Below are 22591 nucleotides of genomic sequence, written 5' to 3'. Positions count from 1 at the left end.
GGGACTCAGAAAGGTAAACACTGATCTCCTGATTGCATTTTTCTTTTGGGAGAGGTAGTGCCTCCTCTTATTCTTAAACCAGTTTAGTTGATATGTATGATGTAAGTGATATAGAAATATATAGTATGGTGATATTCCCCCCAGATTGGTTTTTAATGCCAACTTGTGCAGTCTCAGACTAAAAGAAACTAAATTGTGAATTTACAATAGCACAGAAGAAACATAGATGTTTTATCCACATACCCCAGATGCTATTCACACTTGTTTCACAAGCCTCTGGCGTCACTCACCTAGTGACTTGCTTGTGGAAGTCTGTAAGTTGTTTGTGTGTCACTGTAACAGCTCCCACAGTTGTCTCCTTTGGCAAACCTTTCAAAGAATTCTCTAACCATCGACAAAAGGTCTGTATAAGGAAAAAGGATAAGAATCTTAAAAGGAGACAGGGTTTACATGTCTGAGACTTTATAGGTATAGGCAAAACCCCACAGGTTTTCCTTAGCATTTTCCCCCTAGACTTGAAACAAGTAAAGGAATTAACAAAGCACTATCTTTATGCCCTCAAATGCTCTGGGTTGATATAGTCTGCAAATGCAAGCCTAGACTTCCCTTCAGAGGGGGAGCAGGCATGATTTCAGATGAAGTCCTTCTACACTTTGGAAGTGAAGCCTTTTCTATATAAGCCATTATTCTGTTTCTGTCATTAAACTTACACAATATTTAAAAAAATGAACAGATGTCACAAAACTCCAGAGCCTATATAGAAAAAAATTCAAAATAAAATTTCAGATATAAGGAAGAGTAGGAACAAAATGTATACAAAATAAGTAAAGGGACAGTTCACTTAGGTCAACTGTGTACTTTCCTAAAGAGCTTTTTTATCAATATTAAAAATATTATCCTGTGGTCAGTACTCAAACTACTTGGACATAACTGTATAATGCTCTGGCTAGATACATCAGTAAGAAATAATACAATTCCCCAAAGTGATTGAATATTGGAATAATCTGCAACTCACTATAACTGATACATGGGATCTCTTATGAGGGAAAAAATTTCTTACTGGCTAGTCACATATGCTTTCAATGCTTTGTACTTACTTCTGGTAATACACAGTACAAACCTCATGAGAGGTTTATTTAGACATAAATATGATAATAAGTTATTTTTCTTCTCTGGGCCCTTTCAACTACCAATTAAACTTAGCAATATGCCTAAATTTGGTTCTAAGGGACATATGCAAAAGGGCTTGTTTCGAAGTTATGGTAGGCTTCAAGGAACCAAAGTCTATTAAGTTTAAGAATTAGGAGAATAGGTTGCTTATGAAAGAATCTTACCGGTCTGTCAACCTGCATGATCTCCCAGAGCACTTCAGCCACATCTGGTAAGGTATAGGGGGGGAGACAAAAGCAACATGTATGGAGCAGCTGGCTTACAAGCTGTTGTCCAAGCTGGTTCATCACCTGTCCAATTAGTTCTTTTCGTAATTCAAAGTCTTCTTCATGCTGTAACAAAGCAGGAGTGTCAGATGACTGTGGTTCTAGTTTCCACTTTCCAAAGAACAAGAACTCACTCTCCATTAGTCTAGTAAGTACTCTTTACCATGGAAAAAAGTACATTATGTGACAGCTGAATTCATAATGACCATTAAATATTTTGTCATTAGGAAGAAAATATGAGTTTAATATGAGGGAAATGGAATCATAGGTATCTGATGAGATTAATATTAATGATTTGATTTTTCAGGATTAGAAGGCAGAAGAGAAACAATGGTTAAGAATTAAGATTAGCATTTTTCCCCCGTGAAAAGTAACTCATGTCCTTGTTTTCATCTCCCATGTTCACCTCCCTGTCTTGTTCCTTGCTTATTTCCTTTTAAAATAAACCTTGATTACTTTTTACTTATTAGTTCATTCACATATTTCTTCTTTACTTTCAATCCTACTCAACATCTAGACAAATTTACCTTTGAAAATCTTATGAACCACTTCACTACATAGCCAAACAGGTTTATTCATTGTCTACTAGCATACTTCGTGCTATTCTGACTTTTCCTGATCACAGTTTATATACCAATTAGACTATCCTCCTCTCTAATCCATCAAAGTTCTATCTCTATCTTATGGCTTTAAGTTTCTTCTTTTTAAGACAGTTACCCCAACTAATTTCTGTCCAGAACCTTCCCTATTCTGACTCATAGCAATCATGACTTTTATCACTCATCTCTATGTCTATTTATCTCTTCAACTAGACACCAAATATTTTGGAAACAGGGACAGTTTTAGACTGCTTTGTCTACAAGATGCCTAAGGCACTTAGCACAGCTGCCTTAGATCTGGAGTTAATAATCCAGGGGGTGAATGATCAACTATGATATATGTCTGGTAATACAGATCAAATATGGACCTACTAGCATACTGGTTTTCCCCTAAAAAGTGAGGAAGAGATGATAATCTGTTAAGTAGGAAAGGTACAATGTTTATACTTACATCATTGGCTACCCCTGTATGGATGAGGTCTCGTAGGAACCTCATGACACTACAATTGGCATCCCGGTGATCCAGGGTAGTAGAGGCAATGGCCCACTGTAAGATTGGGATGACTACTTGGCTCCTCAGTAAGGTGACAGGGCTACGCTGAATAAACCTGTTATGGAAAGAGAGGCTGGATATAATAAATGGTGAGATTAGGCTACAAAAAAGCAAGCAGGGTAAAGGATAAAAAAACATGAAGATACCAAAAAGATCAACTGTTGCTATAATTGTAGGGAGGAAGGAATAAATACAGCACAGAAGATTTTTAGGCAGTGAAAATGCTATAATGGTGGATAGTTTTTTTAAAACTCACAAAATGGGTACACCAAAAGTAAACCCTAATGTAAACTATGAACTTTGGGCAATGATGTGTGAATGCAGGTTCACTGATTATAACAAATGGCCCACTCTAGAGGGGAATGCTAATAGAGGAGGCTATGTTTGCTTGTTTGGGACAGAGAAACTGGAGGAATATGGGAATTCTATACTTAGTTTACTCAGTTTTGCTGTGAACCTAAAACTGCTCTTTAAAAAATATTTATTGGAAACAAAAAGGCAAGAAAGGGGCCATATTTTAGATTAGCATATGAAAAGACATGTTGCCAAACTCAATTTCCAATTAAGACTTTGAAGTAGCTTCAAAGATCAGTACAAAAGAGCCTCAACACATTAGAATAGCATTTCCCAAACTATATTCTATAGAACACCAGTTTCCAGGATGTCAATAAGAATTCCTCAAAAACAAGTTGTGTGTTCAATTTGGTTGGAAAATGCTGAATTTTTAAAGTAGTTTTGCTTGAGTTTGGGGGTTTTTTTGTTTGTTTGTTTTAAATTACCACAAGATTTTACCAATTGTTTGTGAGACGGTGGTCTCACTAAATTTCCCAGGTTGATCTTAAACTTGAGATTCCCCTACCCAAGTCTCCCAAGTATTACATGTGTGCAACCACCATCCAGATTATGGAAGATGAGAAGTATCAAGTAGAAATACATACATACATACATATATATATATATATATATATATATATATATATATATATATATATTTTTTTTTTTTTTTTGGACCATGCTAGGGATTGAACCCAGGGCCTCACGCATGCTAGGCAAGCATTCTACCACTTAGCTATATTTCCTCATCTCCTGTTCTTTCAGATTCTTTATTGTACAGGAAGAATTTTTTTTAAAGAATACAGTATGTTCTGAATTTACTTCACCACATGCAAAGAGTTTTCCAAGAAAGATATCCTGGTAAAACAGAGCTTGACTGCCTGTCCAATAATTCTTTTATCAATTCACAAATAAGGTTTTGTTTTGTTTTTTAAACCTGTCCAAAAACCAACAAAAGCAGTATTCTATATTCAATTCTAAGATGAAATAGTCAAGTCAATAAGACTTCAAATTTTCACTGGTACAATAATTTAAATAGTGGGGCTGAGTGGTAGAGTGCATGCTTAATATGTATGAATCCTTAGGTTCAATCCCGAGCATCTCAAAGTTTTCTTAAAAAATGTATTTAAATTTGTTCACTGACTTGGTTTAAATTCCTTAACAAAGGACCAAGAAGGAATTCAAGCAGAAGGTCAGCAACAATGTTGTCGGTGCTATTGGTAAAAGAAATTTAATGGATAGGAGTGATAGCAGCCTGGTGAGGGTAGAGCTGGACTAGTAACTTCTAAGGCATTTTAAAATCCTAGGAATTCTTTGTTCTGAGATATGATTAAATCTGAAGGATGTTAACCTTCTCAAGGAAAAAGCTGGGATGAAGCATGAAATAATCACAGCGGCATAAACACTATGAGGGTTGTAGAGATTATCTAGTCAAATGTTCATACCAGGCACTTTTTTTTTTCGGATGCTAGGAATTGAAACTAGGGGCCTCCACTGAGCTATACCACACAACCCATACCAAGCACATTTGTGCTTTGTGCATGTTCTCTTCTTCATGGTAGGAACTCAGATATTTTTCTGCCTGCTCTCACCCAGTATATCCTCGTTAACCTCTAGGGATATACCAGTTCACAATTTACCTTTGGGTTATGAATCATTAATCTCTGTTCTCCAATGATCTCATTTTATAGAGAAGGAAATAACCAGGTGTCAGATGGCAAGATTAAGCAGAGATGGGGATGAGCAATTAATTAAAAAAAAAAAGTTTAGTTTGTTTTTCAGAAGGACTTGCCTGGTAGCTAGCCTGAACAGGTCATCTACAGTGTCAGGGTGGTTCTGGAGACCATTCTGCTGTTCCAGGAGTTGAAAGGTAGGGATGCACAGTGCCTAGATTAGAACAGTGATTTTAAAAGAAATACTTAAAGCTACAGCATTCAGACTTGCCAAATATCAACAACAAATACAAAGGGAATAAAAAAGGGCAGCACAGGTGAGAAAAGAAAAGATTGTGATGAGAATCAGATCAGGGAAGCCAGGTATTATGAAGCACGCCTATAATCCCAGTGACTTGGAAGACCGAGGCAGGAGGATTACAAGTTCAAGGCCAGCCTCAGCATTTGGCAAGGCTCTGTGGCCATGTAGTTTAGTGGTAAAGCCCCTGTACTAATTTCAATCCCCAATACTAAGGGGAAAAAAAGAGAAGAGAGAAAAAGAGGTGGGGTGGGGTAGATGGGATATGAATCAGTAAAAGCAAGAGAAAAAAATTTTCTGATTGAAACTGTTTCCACACATGAAATCTACATTTCAGAAGAGGTAAAAGGTATAGATTTCAGTTCATAAAACCAGAAAAATATCATCTCAAAGTTTTATAAGTTTCTGAAAGCAAAGACACTATTTATAAATGTGATCTAGGGAGTAGATGAAGTTTGCATAACAACCCTGAAATGTCAATTTTACGTGAAATAATATCTTGGGAAAAGGAGTAGCACACTTTAATTCCCTTATCTATTGCTCCCAGGTGACTAGAAAGGAGGAAAAAGTAGTATATTAGAGGCATTTTCCAACACCTGCTATGAACTCCAAAACTCTCTCTGTTGCAAAATAAACTAGTTAATTGGCTATTCCAGGCAAGAAATTAAATATACAATTATGTTTGAGTTTGGAAAGCCTATGCTCTCCCACTCCCCTGAAAAACATTCCACTCTATCACAGGAAAACATAAATCATGCAATACTATTTATAATGATTATTATACTCATGTAGCCAAGTTCGCTCGCTTGCTCTTTCTTTCTGCCAATCTCATCTGTACAGAAAACAAAGAGCAAGTTTCTACATTCCTGTTATGAGGAAATCAACATGCATAGAGGGGAAAACATAAAGCAAAGAAATAAAGACATAGTGAAGAATACAATGCTTGGCTTTTAGGTCCTCTAGGCCTGATGCATCTGCTGTGCCAAGGAAACACATACCTGGAGCATGTCTAGAAGTCCCTGCCGACAGCCTTCTTCCATGCCATACTCATCAACAAGGATACTGCCAAGGTACAGGAAACAGGAATGCTGATGTACATGGTATACATTCACCATCTGCCAAGGGAAAAAAATTCATCAGTTTTGCAAAGGGTGGCGGGGCACACCTGTAATCTCACTTACAAGAGACTGAGGCAGGAAAATACCAAGTTTGAGGCTATCCTTGGCAACTTAGGAAGACCTTGTCTCAAAATAAAAAATTTAAAAGGGCTGAGGATTATAGCTCAGTAGCACAGAGTACTGTCAACCCCCAGGATTAATTAGGAAAAAAAAAAAGTAAAAAAAAAAAAAATTAATTAAAATCTTTACCCTTCAAAAAGTATCAACTTAGGTAGCTATTTTCCAGGAAGCAACTGAGAGACAGATTGGTCTCTTTAAGGCAATATAGTAAACCCAGGCCTCAATTTCTCCATAATTTTCAAGTTCTCTATTTAAGAGTTCTTTCAAGCCTTTGATCTTTTATTTTGCTAAAACAATGTTGTAAGAGAATTATCAATATTTCAAACTGGAAGCCATGAGGGAACTCACGTAATATTTGTAAAACTATAACAGTATGTGCTCAAATTTTATTTGCAATATCAACAAGTCTTATTTTTTTAAGACCATATATAAAACCACAATAGCAACAAAAATATCAAATGTCCTTATCTTAGAGAAGACAGTGAAAGAACTCTTTATGTTTATTTTGGGGACTGAATCCAGGGGCACTTTACCACTAAGCTACAGGCTTAAGATGCAAAAACTGTTTAAGATTTTGAGTTGATCTTAAACTCATCTATTTTACTTTTTAAGTAAAAAACTTATTTCCAATCAAGATATTTCAATTTCAACAAAATAAAATCTTAGTACAGGGGGTTGTGGCTCAGTTGTAGAGAGCATTTGCCTAGCAAATGCCTCTAGTGTGAGGCACTGGGTTCGATCCTCAGCACCACATAAAAATAAACAAACAAAATAAAGGCATTGTGTCCATCTACAACTAAAAAATAAATAAAATAAAACCTTAGTACAATATATACATTTAAAATATTTGTTTTTACTCGAGACACATTCACCCATTTAAAATGCCATTTGATCTTAGTATATAAATTCAACTATGAGCTTGGTGGGGGCTGAAGGATTTGGTAATTCTTCTACCAGCATATGCCATGGAATGAGCAAGCATAAGATGAGAGCTATGAATCTATTCAGTGTTACAGACTCAAAACTATATGTACTATTAATGAATGACTGAAATCAGGGGTTGGCCAACTTTTATTTTGAAGGGCCACACAGTAAAAAGTATAGGCCTTAACAGGCTGTTCAGTCTTCTAACAACTTTCCCATGTAGCACACACACAATCAAAGTCAATAGATAATACTTAAAATGTGGGTACACTGGCAAAGTTTATGGCCCTGCTTTGAGGTTAACATAAATACAAATTACTTAGTGATGTAAGCTGAGGCATCTCATGTCGCGACCCCTTGCCCGCAAGGAAGACGCAACTCAGGAATCTTCTCTCAGCAGTTTATTCAGGTCCCTTGATATTTCTTATTCTTTCTTCTTCTCTTCCCGGATGCCCTCCCAGCCTTAATAAAGCATCCCAAGCCCCAATGCAAAGCTGCCGCGTGGAACTTTCTCACAGGGTGGTGAAAAATCATGTGCCAACTCTCTCAGATAAGGAGTTGTTTGTCACATACCACAGCGGAGCCAGCGCCATCTCGTAATGGCGACCATAGTCTGCAGAAACGGCAGAAGCGGCTCACCACAATCTCATATATTGTAGTTCTAGATGTGAGTACTTCATACAGAAAATCTTGCTATCATATTGACTTTAAGGATAAAAATAAATAAAATTCATTTTTAACAAATAAGAGATATATGTGAACAACAAATTGTGGTCTATAAAATATCTTTGGACCAAGAAATAGTGAAGTTTGACTTGCTACAGTTTTTCCCCAAGGAAATTAATCTGTAAGTGCTTAGCTTTGGTATATAAGGGCTGAGCATGACTCATTCTCTTCACATAATTTCACACTGGAATGTAGTCAGACTACAATTATACAAAAGAGATCACAAGTTGTTTTCCTTATAGACAACATATCTACCACAGGCACTTATTTCTTTGAAATATTTTTCAGTTTGCACTTAATAAATTGAGAGCATTTTGGCAGTAAAACTTTTTGATCTAAAGGGTCTTATTTCAAATTCTGTGCATTTAACATTCTGCTTTTGTGGAGAACTTACCTGTGTGACTAGTGGTTGCAGCAGGGCTGCAGAACCTTTGCCTACACAGCGAACAGCAAAGCGAAGGCACCTGCAACAACGCTCTACAATCCGATTATCAGCCCGGTGTTTATTTAGAGTCTCGGATAAAACTGGCCATATCTGAGTCAAAAGAACACAAGAAAGAAAATAATCAACATCTAAAAGCTCAAATAGTGCTCCTACGATGGTACTATCTGATTTGGCTTTTAAATAATCTGGATAAAACTTTTTATAAAAATATACATGACCTGATTTTGGCCAGTGTATGCACACACATATGTGCATAGGTTCAACCCATTACCCATCAGTAAAACTTGATATTTTCTTTTTCTTTTTTTCCTATTACTGGGAATTGAAATCAGAGCCTACCACATGCCAGGCAAGTCCTCTACCATCAAGCTATACCCCCAGCTCTTTTCATATTTTGAGACATGATCTCACTAAATTGCTCAGAATGGGCTCAAATTTGTAATCCTCCTGCCTGAGCCTCCCAAGTCTCTAGATTACAAGGTGTGTGCCACTGCACCCAGCTTATTTTTTTCTTTTTTCTTTTTTGGCAGTACTGAGGATCAAACCTAACACTTCATGTATGCTAGTCAAGCGTTCTACCAGTAAGTCACACTCCCAGTCCCTCAATTGCTTCTGAAGAGAAATAAAGTGATTCTGGACTTTTTTTTTTTGGGGGGGGGGGACTGGGAATTGAACCCAGGGGCACTTTAACCACTGAGCCACACCCCCAGCCACATCTATATTTTATTTAGAGACAGAGTCTTGCCGAGTTGCTGAGGCTGCCTTTGAACTTGTAATCCGCCTGTCTTAGCCTTACCAATCACTAGGATTATAGGCATATGCCACCACAGCTCATAGTGATTCTTTAGGAAGAATATGTTTTGTTTTGTTTTTTATTTTGGTGTGTGTGGGGGGGGGGGGGTGGGGGGGGGATTGAACTGAGGCCCTTGTACATGCTAGGCAAATGTTCTTCATTGAGCTACACCCCCAGCCCAACAACATGTCTGATTTTACTAAAATGCAGATTGCAATTTTCTAAATTACAACCTTCTTCAACCTTCTTGCATGAGAATGAAAATGGGTTACAGAGAAAGAGATGTTTAAGTAGTTTTAGGAAGGCAGAAGACCTTGAACAGAAGACTGGTGTTAAGGAAACAGCATAATTTGATAAACAATTAAGGATATTTAAGATTTATGCAATCCACCTCAAGTCTGAAGCTCACTCCTCACAACTATGACTCCTGATTTTTCACATTTTCCTCAGTGAACAAAAGTACAAGGGAAATATGTTTTCAACAGGGAAACTGAAGCCACTAGCTTTGTCAAAAACATTGTGCTAAGATTTATCAGTCCTCCTAGAAATTCTAGGAATCACACACAGTTAAATCTCTATTTCTTCTTTGGCCTTTCAGTGTATTTCCCCACAGCTGGCTTTGTTATCAAATCTAAAATTAAAAGTATCTGGGTGGGGCTTAGGATACAGCTCAGTTGGTAGAGTTCTTGTCTTGCATGTACAAGGCCCTGGATTCAATCCCCAGCACCACAATTTAAAAAAAAAAAAAAAGTATTTGGATGACTCTGTTCCTCATTTCACTGAAACTGGAACCCTACAAACAAATTTAATATCCTTATGAATTTAGAAGACAACACCTTATTAACCCAGTTACCCAAAGCCTTGAAAGAACAGAAGAAACCTTTGAAATGAACATAAGAAAGCCTTGATTCCATAGGCATCCATTAATACTTACTTCCTGTATGACTTTTTGGCATGGATGAGTCTGTCCATTTTCCACAATGGGATTGGTATGTCTGAGAAAAGAAAAGGGTCCAAAATTGTTAAAGGAGAATAATTTTGCTGAGGACCAGAGCCTTGGTCCCTGTTTGCTTACTTAGTATATCTTTCTTTCAAATGAAGAAAACCAGATAATACACTCATTTACTTATATCAACGACCTTTCCCTCCTATTCCATTCACACCAAAAAAGCACACTTTAAACCATATTATCATTTTTTAAATTTTTTTTATTTTTAGTTGTAGTTGGACACAATACCTTTATTTATTTATTTATATGTGGTGCTGAGGATCGAACCCAGGGCTTCGCATGTGCTCTACCACTGAGCCTGAGCCACAACCCCAGCCCCATATTATCATTTTTTACCACCACTATGCCACTTCCACTATAACCTTCAAATTCTATTCTAACTCTGGTTATTAGGGATATGGGGCACTATTTCCACCTTTTCCATATCCCGTTCCTTTTGTAAACATAAATATGTAGTTTCTTCTAAATTAATAATAAAAATATACACAAGCTGTTTGAATATACCATGAAAAACTGAGTGCTGCTAGCATTAAAAGACAAAAATCTTTAGGCCTTGTTGTCTACCAGAAATGTTTCTTGTAATTCTATTCTGAACCCAATGATAAACAACACAGATCCACAAAAATCTTTAGGCCTTATTGTCTACCAGAAATGTTTCTTATAATTCTATTCTGAACCCAATGATAAACAACACAGATCCACCCGTAAGTCAAATCCAACTCTTCTATTTCTGGAGTCCACTAATTTGAAGAAAAATAAGGGAGAAAAAAACTGCAGGATTACTAACTCCATACTACTCTTTAAAATTTTAAATATTTTTCTTTTTGCAATACTGGGGGGATTGAACCCAAGGTCTTGTACCTCCTAGGTAAGTACTCTACCACTGAGCTCCATCCTCAGCCCTATTCTTCGATTTTAAACACAACATAATAAAAATCTGATTTTCTTTAATTCAAGCATTTATATCTATCACAAATTTTCTTTCATTTAATGTAAAATAATGAATATTATCAATAGGTTCTCAAGAATGGCATATAATAGGGCTTTCCTAATTACATAAGGAAAACTCTGCACCAAAATAGAAAGATATTTGTTGACAATAGCTAAGAAGCAAAAACAATACCTTTATTTTAACTTATCCCACATACATTTTCTTTTCTTCCTTTCTTTTTCTTTTTTTTTTTTTGGTGGTGCTAGGGATTGAACTCAGGGCCTTATGCACGCAAGGCAAGCACTCTCCAACTGAGCTGTACCCCTAGCCCTCCACATAGGTTTTCTAAGTGAATACTACTCTGACATATACGCCCAAGGGGCCCATGAGTTTATAAATTGTGTAATTTAGTCAAGATCGGGCTCTGAATGTTATTCAAATGCCTTTTTAATTATTGAGCTCCTCTTCACAGGAGGATTAATTTCATCTGATTATTGAAGATGGTTTTATTATTATTATTGTTTTTTGGACCATATACCATATAGCAATGATTCTGAAAGTGTGGTCTTTAGAATAGCAAGCAGCATCACCTGGGAATTTATTAGATATACAAATTTGGGGGTACTACCAAGATCCAATGAATCAAGACACTTGAAGGATGGGAACTAACATTTTTGTTTTGATAAACTTTCAAGGTGATTCTGACACATGCTAAAATTTAAGAATCCCTGAAAATGTATATTTAGGGGCTGGGGTTGTGGCTCAGTGGTAGAGTGCTTGCTTAGCACATGCAAGGCCCTGGGTTCGATCCTCAGCACCACATAAAAAATAAATGAAACAAAGGTATTGTGTCCAACTACAACTTAAAAAATAAATATTTTTAAAACAGAATCATATTTATATATAATTATACATATAAATCATATAATTTGCATAGTTATATATACAAATTAAAACTACACACAAATTATTTATAATTATTATATACTATATAATACTATCACACATAATTATTCATATGTAATATAATTACTATATTTTACATATAATTATTATATATAATGTGTGTGTGTGTGTGCACGCATATGTGCGCGTTTTCCTCCCCACCCCATCCCCCACCCCTAGTACTGGGGATTGAACCCAGGGCACTCAACCACTGACCTTTATTTCCAGTCCTTTTTATTTTCTGAGACAGTCTCACTAAGCTGCTAAGGCTACAACCCTCCTGTCTCAGCCTTCTAAATAGCTGGGATTAGGTGTTCCACCAGAACTAGTTCAATTATATATATTTTGGGAGAAGGAGGGTACTGGGGATTGAACTCAGGGGCACTCGACCAATCAGTCACATCCCCCCAGTCCTACTTTGTATTTTATTTACAGACAGGGTCTGAGTTGCTTAGTGCTTTGCTTTTTGCTGAGGCTGGCTTTGAACTGGTGATCCTCCTGCCTTAGCCTCCCAAGCTGCTGGGATTATAAGCAAACGCCACCATGCCCAGCGTTCAATTATGTTTTTAAAGGGTCTTTTGACAGAGATAAACTAAGATTGAATTCTCAGAATTTGACTTTGTACCAAAACTTCAGTAACAGGCTTAGTCTCCTGAAAGAGAGCATTATGAAAGTACCTCAAAATATAAGGAAAAAAGTTTGCCTATTTCATCATATATAATGGATTCATCTGAAATTTTAACCCAAGTAAGAAATCCAGAGTCTCCCTTCTTACCTAAATATCACTGCCAGGCGATCTAAGAACACAGTGGGATCTGAGGATATGCCATTGCTGGGCTCCTGAGACAACAGCTGAAGAGACAGAGAGACATTATCTAGTGGTCACAAGTACAAATCCATAGCAAACACCACAAATCCTTAAACATCAGTTCTGTCTCAATTTCTGCTTATCTCCTTATAAGAGCGTCTTAAAAATTACTCAAATGCTGTAAACTTAATTTAAATTGTCAAAAATTTTCTTTCATCACCCTGTATCTTAAGCCTATATATTATATTTTACGCTCATATACTTAGGAGCAGAAAACAGCATCATTTGATTTTTTCCCCCCACAGATTAAGATATTATTCACATTATATATTATAATGTAGACTGAATATGTTACATTATAATTAAATATATGTAAGATAATATATTTATATTTAGCTTTATGCTATAAAGCTTTCAAATTATAGCTTTATAATATACTCCAAGCAAGTTGCCTATCATTCTTATTTCCTAAATCATTTTCTTTCTTTCTTTTTCAGTACTGAGGATCAAACCCAGGACCTCACACTTGCTAGGCCTTGCTCTAACAACAAGCAACATGCCTAGTCCCTGAAAATTTCTTAGATAAATTTCTACCAGTGTATTATTAGAGATGAATTCCAGAATCATTATATCAAGTTATAAAAACCCTACCATATGTCTACAGTTATTGTGCTAAAAATGTACATTAATAGACATCTTTAAAATATAAGAGAGCCAAGAATGTAGCTTAAAGGTAGAGTACTTGCATAGCAGGTGCTATATAACCAATGTTTGGTTAATGATGGACCATTTATTTATACAATGGTGTTACCATAAGATTGTAAAAGGACTGAAAATATCTTTTTGTCTAGTGACTTTGTAACTGTCCTAACATCAGAGTGCAAGACATTACTGATGTGGTTTTTGTGGTGATGCTGGTATAAACAAACCTATTGCGCTAATGGTAGAAAAGCATAGCACAGTTGGGCATGGTGGCACATGCCTGTAATCCCAGCTACTCAGGAGCAGAGGTAAGAGGAGCACAAGTTTGAGGCTAGCCTAGGCAACTTAGAGACCTTGTTTCAGTAAATAAAAAGGGCTGTGATGTAGCTCAGAGGTACAGTGTCCCTGGGTTCAATCCCTATTACCACTCCTTCCCCCTCAAAAAGTATAGCACATACAATTGAGTACAATACATAAAACTTGATAACAATGATCATTGCTGGTTTATGTATTTACTATACTATACTTTTTATCATTATTTTAAAGTGTACTACTTCTAGATGGGCACTGTTGCACATGCCTATAACCCCCAGTGACTTAGAAGGCTGAGCCAGAAGGGTCTCAAGTTCAAGGCCAGCTTTGGCAATTTAACAAGACCCTGTCTGAAAATAAAAAATGGTTGGGGAGATAGCTCAGTGGTAGAATGCCCCTGGATTCACTCTCCAGTATAGCCAAATAAAAAAAAGAAAGAAGAAAAAACGGTATTCTTTTAGTTATTAAAATTTTTTTACTTAAAATAGCATACCATGGATATACCAGAAGCAGTCTCTATCTCATGTTCACTGCATCTCTTGACTGTATCCAAGAGGCTAAGTCAAGTGATTGACCTAAACAATCTAGGTCTGTATTAAGTACACTCTATCATACACAAAAATACAGAACAGTCTACTACCCAGGGGCACTTCTCAGAATATATCCCTGTTGTAAAGGAATGCATTGCTAGTACTTTTTTTCTTATATGTAGCTACTTTGACACTTACTAATTTTAATAAATTTTCAGTTTATTCTTTTGGCTTTTCTAGGCAGATGAAAGACAAGTAAGTAATTTTGTCTTATTTTCTAACATATTAATATCTTGTATTTGTTTCTTCCCTTGCTTAATTGGACTCACCTTTTTCAATGCCATAACCTGAACAGAACATAGTTCACTAAGACATTCAGTAATCTTATCCAACGGTAATCTGGCAAGAACAAGAGCTGTCCCTGAAAAACAAAGGAAGATGCAAATGAAAATAATTGGATTAATTCAATTAATCAGTCTACATCATACAGACTAACAGAAAAAGCTGACCGGTTTCATTATTTTAAAAAAATCAGCACTGTTTTTAAGATGCAACATTTTGTTATTTATGATTTTTTTTTTCTTTATTTGGCTTAAAAGACCACAGGCTGACTATCACATTGAGTTTTATAACCAAAGTTGTTACTAATAATATTCTCTGTAGCACTAACTGGCTTAAAGATGGTGTAAATATGACTTCCCTTCCAATTATTCAAAGACTTTAAAAATCTCCTTTAAAAAGCAAATGCCCAAACTATTTCTATACACTATTAATGTAATATTTCTCATCCTTCACAGAGATTGTGATTTAGTGGGTCAAGAGGAGACTTAATTTTTTCTAAGTACTTCAGGCAAATACAATCAGAGAAGTTTGAGAAACACTGACATAATACTTTTAGGAAGGATGGGCTGACGTCAAAGATTTCATTTGCATTCTACCATAACACACTCTGTGAGCTTTGTGAAACATTATCTCTGAGCCTCAGTTTTTTTTATGTGTGAAAGTGATTTGAATAGAAAATTAATAATCAAGCTACCTTTATCCTATCAGCATTTTCCGCCAAAATAAATGCTACCTTTGAGCTCAACAGCATAAAAAACAAAACAAAACAAACAATCCACAAATCCACAAGAAACAATGTTTAGATTCAGTGGGGCTGGAAGAAGGATTGGTTCTCTATCCCCACCAACCACTGAAATATTTTCCCCAAATCCAAAGAAACACATATCAGCCAAAGTCCCTGCAAAGTCAAAAACCCTCTGATTCTTATTCATTTCTTTAATTATCATTCAATATAACAGTAATCCTTAAAATCTGAATTTAAAAAACTGAGTGATTTTTTTTCCTGGCAGTCTATGAGCCATAGATGGGTTAGACATTTCTTTAAAACTAGTGGGGAGGGAAGTGGTTGGGGGAGGTGTAACTTAAATACACTTTACCACTGAGCTACATCCCCAGCCTTTTTAATTTTTTAGACAAAGTCTTGCTGAATTGCTAAAACTGGCCTTAAAATTGTGATCATTCTGCCTCAGTCTCCTGAGTTGCTTGAATTATAGGTGTGTATCACCACGCCTATCTTTTAATTTTCATTTTTAATTCATTTCTACAGAAGAGAATGTAAATAAAAACTCTTCTACATCTAGAAGATATCGTAACTGGAAGCCATAATCTACTACAAGTTAGATATTACTTTAGTATCATAGTTAAATGTCACTAGAAAATAACAAGAAAGAACAGCTGACTGATTTAATCAATGCCTTATTATCTATACCCATGAAGGCAAAATCTATGGTATAAAAATAAAATCTATGGGAAATGTGTAGTCATATTAACTGGTAAGGAACCTGGTCACAGAAATAAGAGAATTAGTTCATGCATAAGGTCTTCTAAAGCCTTGCAAAGGCTGTTTGATGCCCACAGAAACTCAGACACTGTACAGTTTGTATTATCCAACCCTTTATTTAATATATTCCAACCCTCTCTACCAGCTATAATGATTTTACTACCTCACAGAACACTCAATCTGTCTTCAGAAAGAAAGACCAGAAATTATTTTCTTTCTAGGAGCCAGTATATATTTCCCTATATGCGGTTGATAATTCCTCAAAATAAACAGGATCCACTTTTTTATAAAGTAATCTTTCAAATGTTTATAAATAACCATCCTGTTTAAAGTCTATTCTAATTTTTTTTTAATTGGGTATTGAACCCAAGGTACTTTAAATGCCCAACCCTTTTAATTTTTTTAAATATATATATTTTTAGCTGTAGATAGACACAATACCTTTATTTTATTTACTTAGTTTTATGTGGTGCTGAGGAGGGAACCCAGTGCCTCACATGCGTTAGGCAAGCACTCTACCACTGAGCCACAACTCCAGCCCCTTTTTATTTATTTATTTTTAATTATTGTTATTTTTTTTACTTGTAGTTGGACACATTTCATTCATTCATTCATTCATTCATTTACATGTGGTGCTGAGGTTCGAACTCAGGGCCTCATACGTGCTTAGCCAGCGCTCTACTGCTGAGCTACAACCCCAGTCCTGCTTTTGAGACAGGGTCTCACTAAGTTTCTCATGCTGACTTTGCAATTCTCCTGTCTCAGCCTCCCAAGTTATGTGCTACTACACTCCACTATATTTTTCCTTAAATCTGTTTTTTTCTTTTCTTTTCTTTTCTTTTTTTTTTGGTACTGGGGGTTGAACCCAGTGGTACTTAACCAATGAACCACATCTTCAGTCAATTTTATTTTGAGTCAGGGTCTTAGTTATTTAGGGCTTCATTAAGTTTCTGAGGCTGGCTTTGAACTATGGATCCTCCTGCCTCAGCCTCCCAAGCTTGTGCCACCATGCCCAGCTATCTCCAGTCCTTTCTATTTTTATTTTGAGGCAGGGTATTACTAAGTGGTTAAGGGTTTCTCTAAGTTGATGAGACTGGCCTTGAATTTGCAATCCTCCTGCCTTGGTCTCCCAAGTCTCTGGAATTACAGGCATGAGCCACTGCACCCTGCTTTCCCTAATCTTCATAACTCTGGTTCTATTAGCCTAAGCCCCTAACCACTGTGTTTGGATAGGCAGACACTCAGTGTAAGCTGATCAGTAATGATAGAGACTAATACGAGACCAGAACCCTTGGCTTCAACACATGGCACTGATCCATGCACACCAACTTTCAATATCTACTTAATTCTTTTTTATAGCACTACTTCCTTAGTAAGTCTAATGTAAAAAGTAACTGTATTTAGTTCAAATGTGCCGCCTCCACCCAAAATCTATACCTGTGCTTTACATACTTGCCAACAGCATGATTTAATTTTGTAGACTTTAAAATATCTTTTTTTGGTGGTGGTGCTGGGGATTGAACCCAGGGTCTTATGCATGCAGGGCAAGCACTCTACCAATTGAGCTATAGCCCTGGCCCCGACCTTAAAATATCTTAAGAAAACAATGCATGTACACCCTCCCCTGAATGGAAAAGCTACCTTCACCATCACTAAGTTTATTACAACTGAAAAACAATTTTATGATGTATATAAAACAACCCCAAATAGAAGCTCAGAGGAAATAGTTACTGGTTAGCATTATTAAATAAATACCTTTTAGCAAGCCCACTGCAGCTTCCGGAGAAAACATGAAGGAGTCAAGAGAACGAGCAATCTCCAGGAGTCCATTAAAGTGCTGAGCCATGTGATCTCGACAGACAGAGCAAATATTATGAATGGCTTTGGCTGCAGCAGAAGCCAGAGGCTTTTCACATAGGCCTTTCATCAAATAGCCCAACACAGGGTCTGGAAAGTAAAGCAGAGATTATAAATCTGAAACTCAAGGAAAACTTCTAGTTAAAGCAGAAGTTACAATTTTTTAAGTAAAAGAATATTTTTTAAACAACAAAGTATTTAAAGAATCCCCAATAGAAAAAGCATAAAGCTGGGCATGGTGGCGTATGCCTGTAATCCCAGAGATTTGAGAGGCTGAGGCAGGAGAAATGCAAGTTCAACATCAGCTTCAGCAACTTACTGAAGCCCTAAGCAATTTAGTGAGACCCTGTCTCAAACTAAAAAGGGCTTGGGATGTGGCTCAGTGGTTAAATGCCCCTGGGTTCAATCCCCAGCACCAAACAATCAATCAATAATAAATATATAAATTAAAAAGCATAAAAACAGAGCTGATCTGACAGACACAGTGTTAGGAGGCCCTGAGCCCCATCTATTTCATCTTCCATTTCTTCCCTTATATTAGTCAACTATTCCTTCTAACTGTCTGGATTCCTGAAGTACAGGTTGAAAACCACTAATTCCACAGTATATATGGCCATTTAGTTATTAAAATATGTTAATGTAAGAAAGAATGTAAGGCTCAGAGGATTACCATTATACCAAGAGATGAATCACTTAGTAAAACAGCCTATACTAATCAGGACAATGATAGTTGTCTAAAGCTGACATTTTTATGTTTGTATCTTTCTAGCTATATTTGTATCTTTCTAGTTATAAAAAGCTATAAATTTATGTGGAAGAATCTTTAGCACTTCTAGATAAATTCATTAAAAACTGTTTAATTAAAACTATGTCTTGGGATGGGGCTGTAGATCATTGGTACAGCACCCGCCTTGCACGTGTGAGGCACTGAGTTCGATCCTCAGCACCACATAAAAATAAAGATACTATGTCCAACTACAACTAAAAAAAATATTAAAAAAAAAAAAATCTATGTCTTGGGGGACTGGGGTTGCAGCTCAGCAGTCGCCTAGCGTGTGCAAGGCCCTTGGCTCGATCCTCAGCACCACATTAAAATAAAGGTACTGCATCCAACTACAACTAAAAAAAAAAAAAAAAAAAGTAAAGCTAAAAAAACAAAAACAAAAAAACTATGTCTTGGGTCTGGGGCTGTGGCTCAGCGGTAGAGCATTTGCTTAGCATGTACAAGGCCCTGGGTTCGATCCTCAGCACTACATAAAAACAAATAAATAATATAAAGGTATTACATCAAACTACAACTAACTAAATAAATATTAAAACCAAAAAAAAGTCTTAATTTTGCCAAATGCTAGTGTTCCAAGAAAGTTAATCTGTAAAAATGAATTTCTTTATGTATATATGTGGGGATTGAACTCAGGGCCTTGGGTATACTTTATCATTAAAGTACACCCCCAGTATTTCTACTCATCTTTTCCCCTCAGAATGTATCCCTTTTAATGTCAGGGCCTTAATACATATTACACTGGATTAATTACTTACTTTGGGTTTTAAGAGTTCTTATCTACAAAATGAAGGGATTAGGATACATGGTTTCTAATTTGACCTTCAATTCTAACATTATTTTATATGAGTTTTACTTATTTTTTCAAGTCAATAAGGGTAGACAAGTTATATTTCTCACTGCTGTTCATTTTCACTTGTATTTATTTTGTTTTGAATGATAATTCTTAAGTTTTTAAATGGAGCATGTAGTTAACACAGAAAACCCCTCTCCTTTAGTCTATGAGTGCTTCTAGGTTAGAACTACAGACAGATTAACTCATACATTTTGCCAAAGACTAGCAAAACCAGACCTTAAGCAAAGTACCAGACCTTTTCCTTGTCTAGAGATCTAATTTTTCAAAGGTCCTTCTCCCAGATCAGATTACAAATGTTGTGTCATCTATGCAACTTATAATATATTTATTCTGTCTACAAACGTTATACTTATCAGTAAAAAAAGAAAGCAAGAAAAGAATAAAAGTAACCAAGGAAAAGAAAATCAGAAGCAGCAGCACATGGGAGAGTTTACACATACCAAGGAACTGAGGATTTCGATCAACCACTTCGCTCATTTCTCCAACCAACTCAATGCTGGTGTATCGCACGGCTGTATGGACAGTCTCTGGGAGACGAACGACTCCCTTCTAGGACCTCCACCAATGTTGGATTGTTCTCCCTGAATATAAAAAGCAAGCACTCAGTTACTGACTATAGAGGTTATGTTCTGGCCAAATAACAGGCTACAGTGAAACACTATACTGCTACAGGGCTTCTTTCTAAAGAAATAACCATTCAAATAAATGTGTTTTAATACTGGGTAAGAATGTTTCTTAAATCCTCACAAAAGATGAAAGATAACATTGTTTCAGGAGAAGCACTTTCATTTTCTCAATGTGAGGAAAGTGTTTAAGGCCTCATGATGCTATCAAAGAGAGGCTCTTCCAGTGGGAAAGGCAGACATTCACTGGGGATTAATGTCTTCTTTTAAAGAATCTATTTCATTTATTTCTATATCTGTAGCACCTTATTTTTCCCTAGGGGACACTAAACCTGGAACAGTGCCTGGCACATAGTAGGCACCCAACAAATATTGCTGAATGGCTAAATGAATATGAATAACTCTCACAGACCACTTTCTATTACTTGCTATTCTTTAAAAGATTTCTTATGGTTGAATACTGGAAACTTTAAGAACAGAAGAGTATGGGTAGACCAATTCACTAACTAAAATAAAAGAACACAAAAACAAGCTGCAGCAATAGGTTAAGGTGCTCCAATATGAAACACATGGGAAAATTAAAGTTAGGTACTTTCTATAGTGACATGAATTTATCTCCATCCCCAGTCCAATATTACTGGCTAAGGTTTTTTTAAAAACAGAGTGAAAGATGCCCCAAAGTGGCAGGACTTAATCCAGAAATGAAGATGTTTAAAATATAAGAAGTATTCTGGATTAGACCAAGTGCACCCCCTACTGACAATAAGGTCTATTAAGCCCTTTAAATGGATTAAAAAATTATAATTATTCAGTTGGCTTGACAAGCAAGTAAACAATAGAAAAAAATCTTCTCTCGTTTACACCTTATTTTTCCCTAGGGGACACTAAGCCAATTACTGAATATTACCTATACATTTTTTTCAAGCAAGAATAGTAATGACTTTAAAACCTTCAGAATGTTCTAAAACAACACCAAATCAGATTAGATTGAAAAGCAAATAGTATAATATATAATTATGAACTAGAACTTCTTAATAGAGAAAAATAAACCCACTCTATCTCTGTGAATATTTATTATATAGAAACAATGTAAGATATCAGTGACTAAGTCCTGAAAGGCAACTCAGAAAGAAGTACTGTGCTTTTAATAAATATCTGCCTTAACCATCTTCCCATCAAGGCCCTGAATAAAGAGTTTGAGTGCAGGTATCTGATCAAAATACAAAGTAATGTAACAGATATTAACACCAATGTATAAATTCATGGTACAAAGTAAATTGTCTTTACAGTTTCATGTCTTAAGTAGATTTTCTATGCTAAGCAATTTAAAAATCAAATTTGAAATAACTTAAAAGTTTCAATGGCAATAATAAAAATAACAACTGCCCTTAAGATATTGCTGTTCTTTTAGATGAAATGGTGCCTATGCCTTGACTCTCTGATATTCACAAATTATTCTCTAAGACAGAAAAAAGGAATACAATATAATTAAATATATGTAAAGATAATATGCACAAGATCAAAAAAGCAGGAGACCCAAATTAATACCTATTCAATTGCTTTTAAGCAAGTACCAACAATTTAATAGTCTAATGAATTATTGATCTATACCTACTTTTGGAAAGGTGCCACGGTTGGAAAAAATAAATCAGCATTCTATTCCTAGCATCAAAAGTAAAATAATTTTACCTCTAGAAAGTGTGGTTAAAACATGGCAACAGAAATGCAGGCCATCCTGGACTAGTCAGAACACTAGAAAACACTATAGAAGGTAAAAAGTTCTAAGAGTTTCCAAACATATACCAAATAGGAGAAAAAATGTGTAATTTTCCTTCCTCTTGATATTCAGAATTCCCAGCAAAAGACTTATTAGACACTCACGGATCAACACTCTTTGCTATAGCAGCCATGATAAAGAGAACCGCTTCTGTCACCTCCCAGGGTGGGTTGCCTTCTTTCAGAGTAGAATATAACTAGAGAAGAAGAGGTGGATTGTGGATCCATTAAGAGGAAAACAGAATACCAAAACAAAAAACATTGTTAGTTAAAAGAAATCCAGCTCCTTGTTTCTAAATTTAATTATCTCTCACAGCCAGGCATGAATATTTTTATTTTTCACATTCTCACTAATTAAAACTGTTATTTTAATATTTGAAATACACCCATTTATACCCCCTACAAGAATTTATCAAGACTTCAGAAAATGAGTATAATGGGAAAAACAAAACATATTATATTAGTGTCTTTTTTTTGGTCTTGATAATTGATAAATACATACACACTCAAAATGGAGATACAATATAAATCTTCTGCATGTATATTGGCTGTACCTTTCTACTATTTTAACTATTTGCACCAACACTATTAATAGAGGCT

At 35.9% G+C, this 22591-nt stretch overlaps 2 protein-coding genes across 2 annotated transcripts in view; both read right to left on the bottom strand.

Moving 5' to 3' along the window:
* LOC114108465 (A-kinase anchor protein 9) overlaps positions 1-381 on the bottom strand; it is an 86406-nt gene extending 86025 nt beyond the window's left edge. The window contains 1 exon segment of the mRNA XM_071612027.1: positions 291-381. The gene's annotated coding sequence lies outside the window, so the exon portion shown is untranslated.
* The window catches only part of LOC139701342 (transportin-3-like), a 58324-nt gene that overhangs the window by 853 nt on the left and 34880 nt on the right, over positions 1-22591 (bottom strand). The window contains 13 exon segments of the mRNA XM_071612031.1: positions 291-403; positions 1335-1502; positions 2487-2643; positions 4714-4808; positions 5891-6007; positions 8175-8315; positions 9953-10013; positions 12679-12755; positions 14585-14676; positions 17854-18045; positions 20033-20138; positions 20140-20173; positions 22097-22188. Of these exon segments, the coding sequence (XP_071468132.1) occupies positions 291-403; positions 1335-1502; positions 2487-2643; positions 4714-4808; positions 5891-6007; positions 8175-8315; positions 9953-10013; positions 12679-12755; positions 14585-14676; positions 17854-18045; positions 20033-20138; positions 20140-20173; positions 22097-22188 (1445 nt within the window).

The sequence above is a fragment of the Marmota flaviventris genome, chromosome 1 (genome assembly GCF_047511675.1).
Source record: "Marmota flaviventris isolate mMarFla1 chromosome 1, mMarFla1.hap1, whole genome shotgun sequence".
In the NCBI taxonomy this organism is placed as follows: Eukaryota; Metazoa; Chordata; class Mammalia; order Rodentia; family Sciuridae; genus Marmota; species Marmota flaviventris.
Note: the sequence above shows the minus strand (reverse complement) of the source record. Positions and strands in the feature narration are given on the sequence as shown.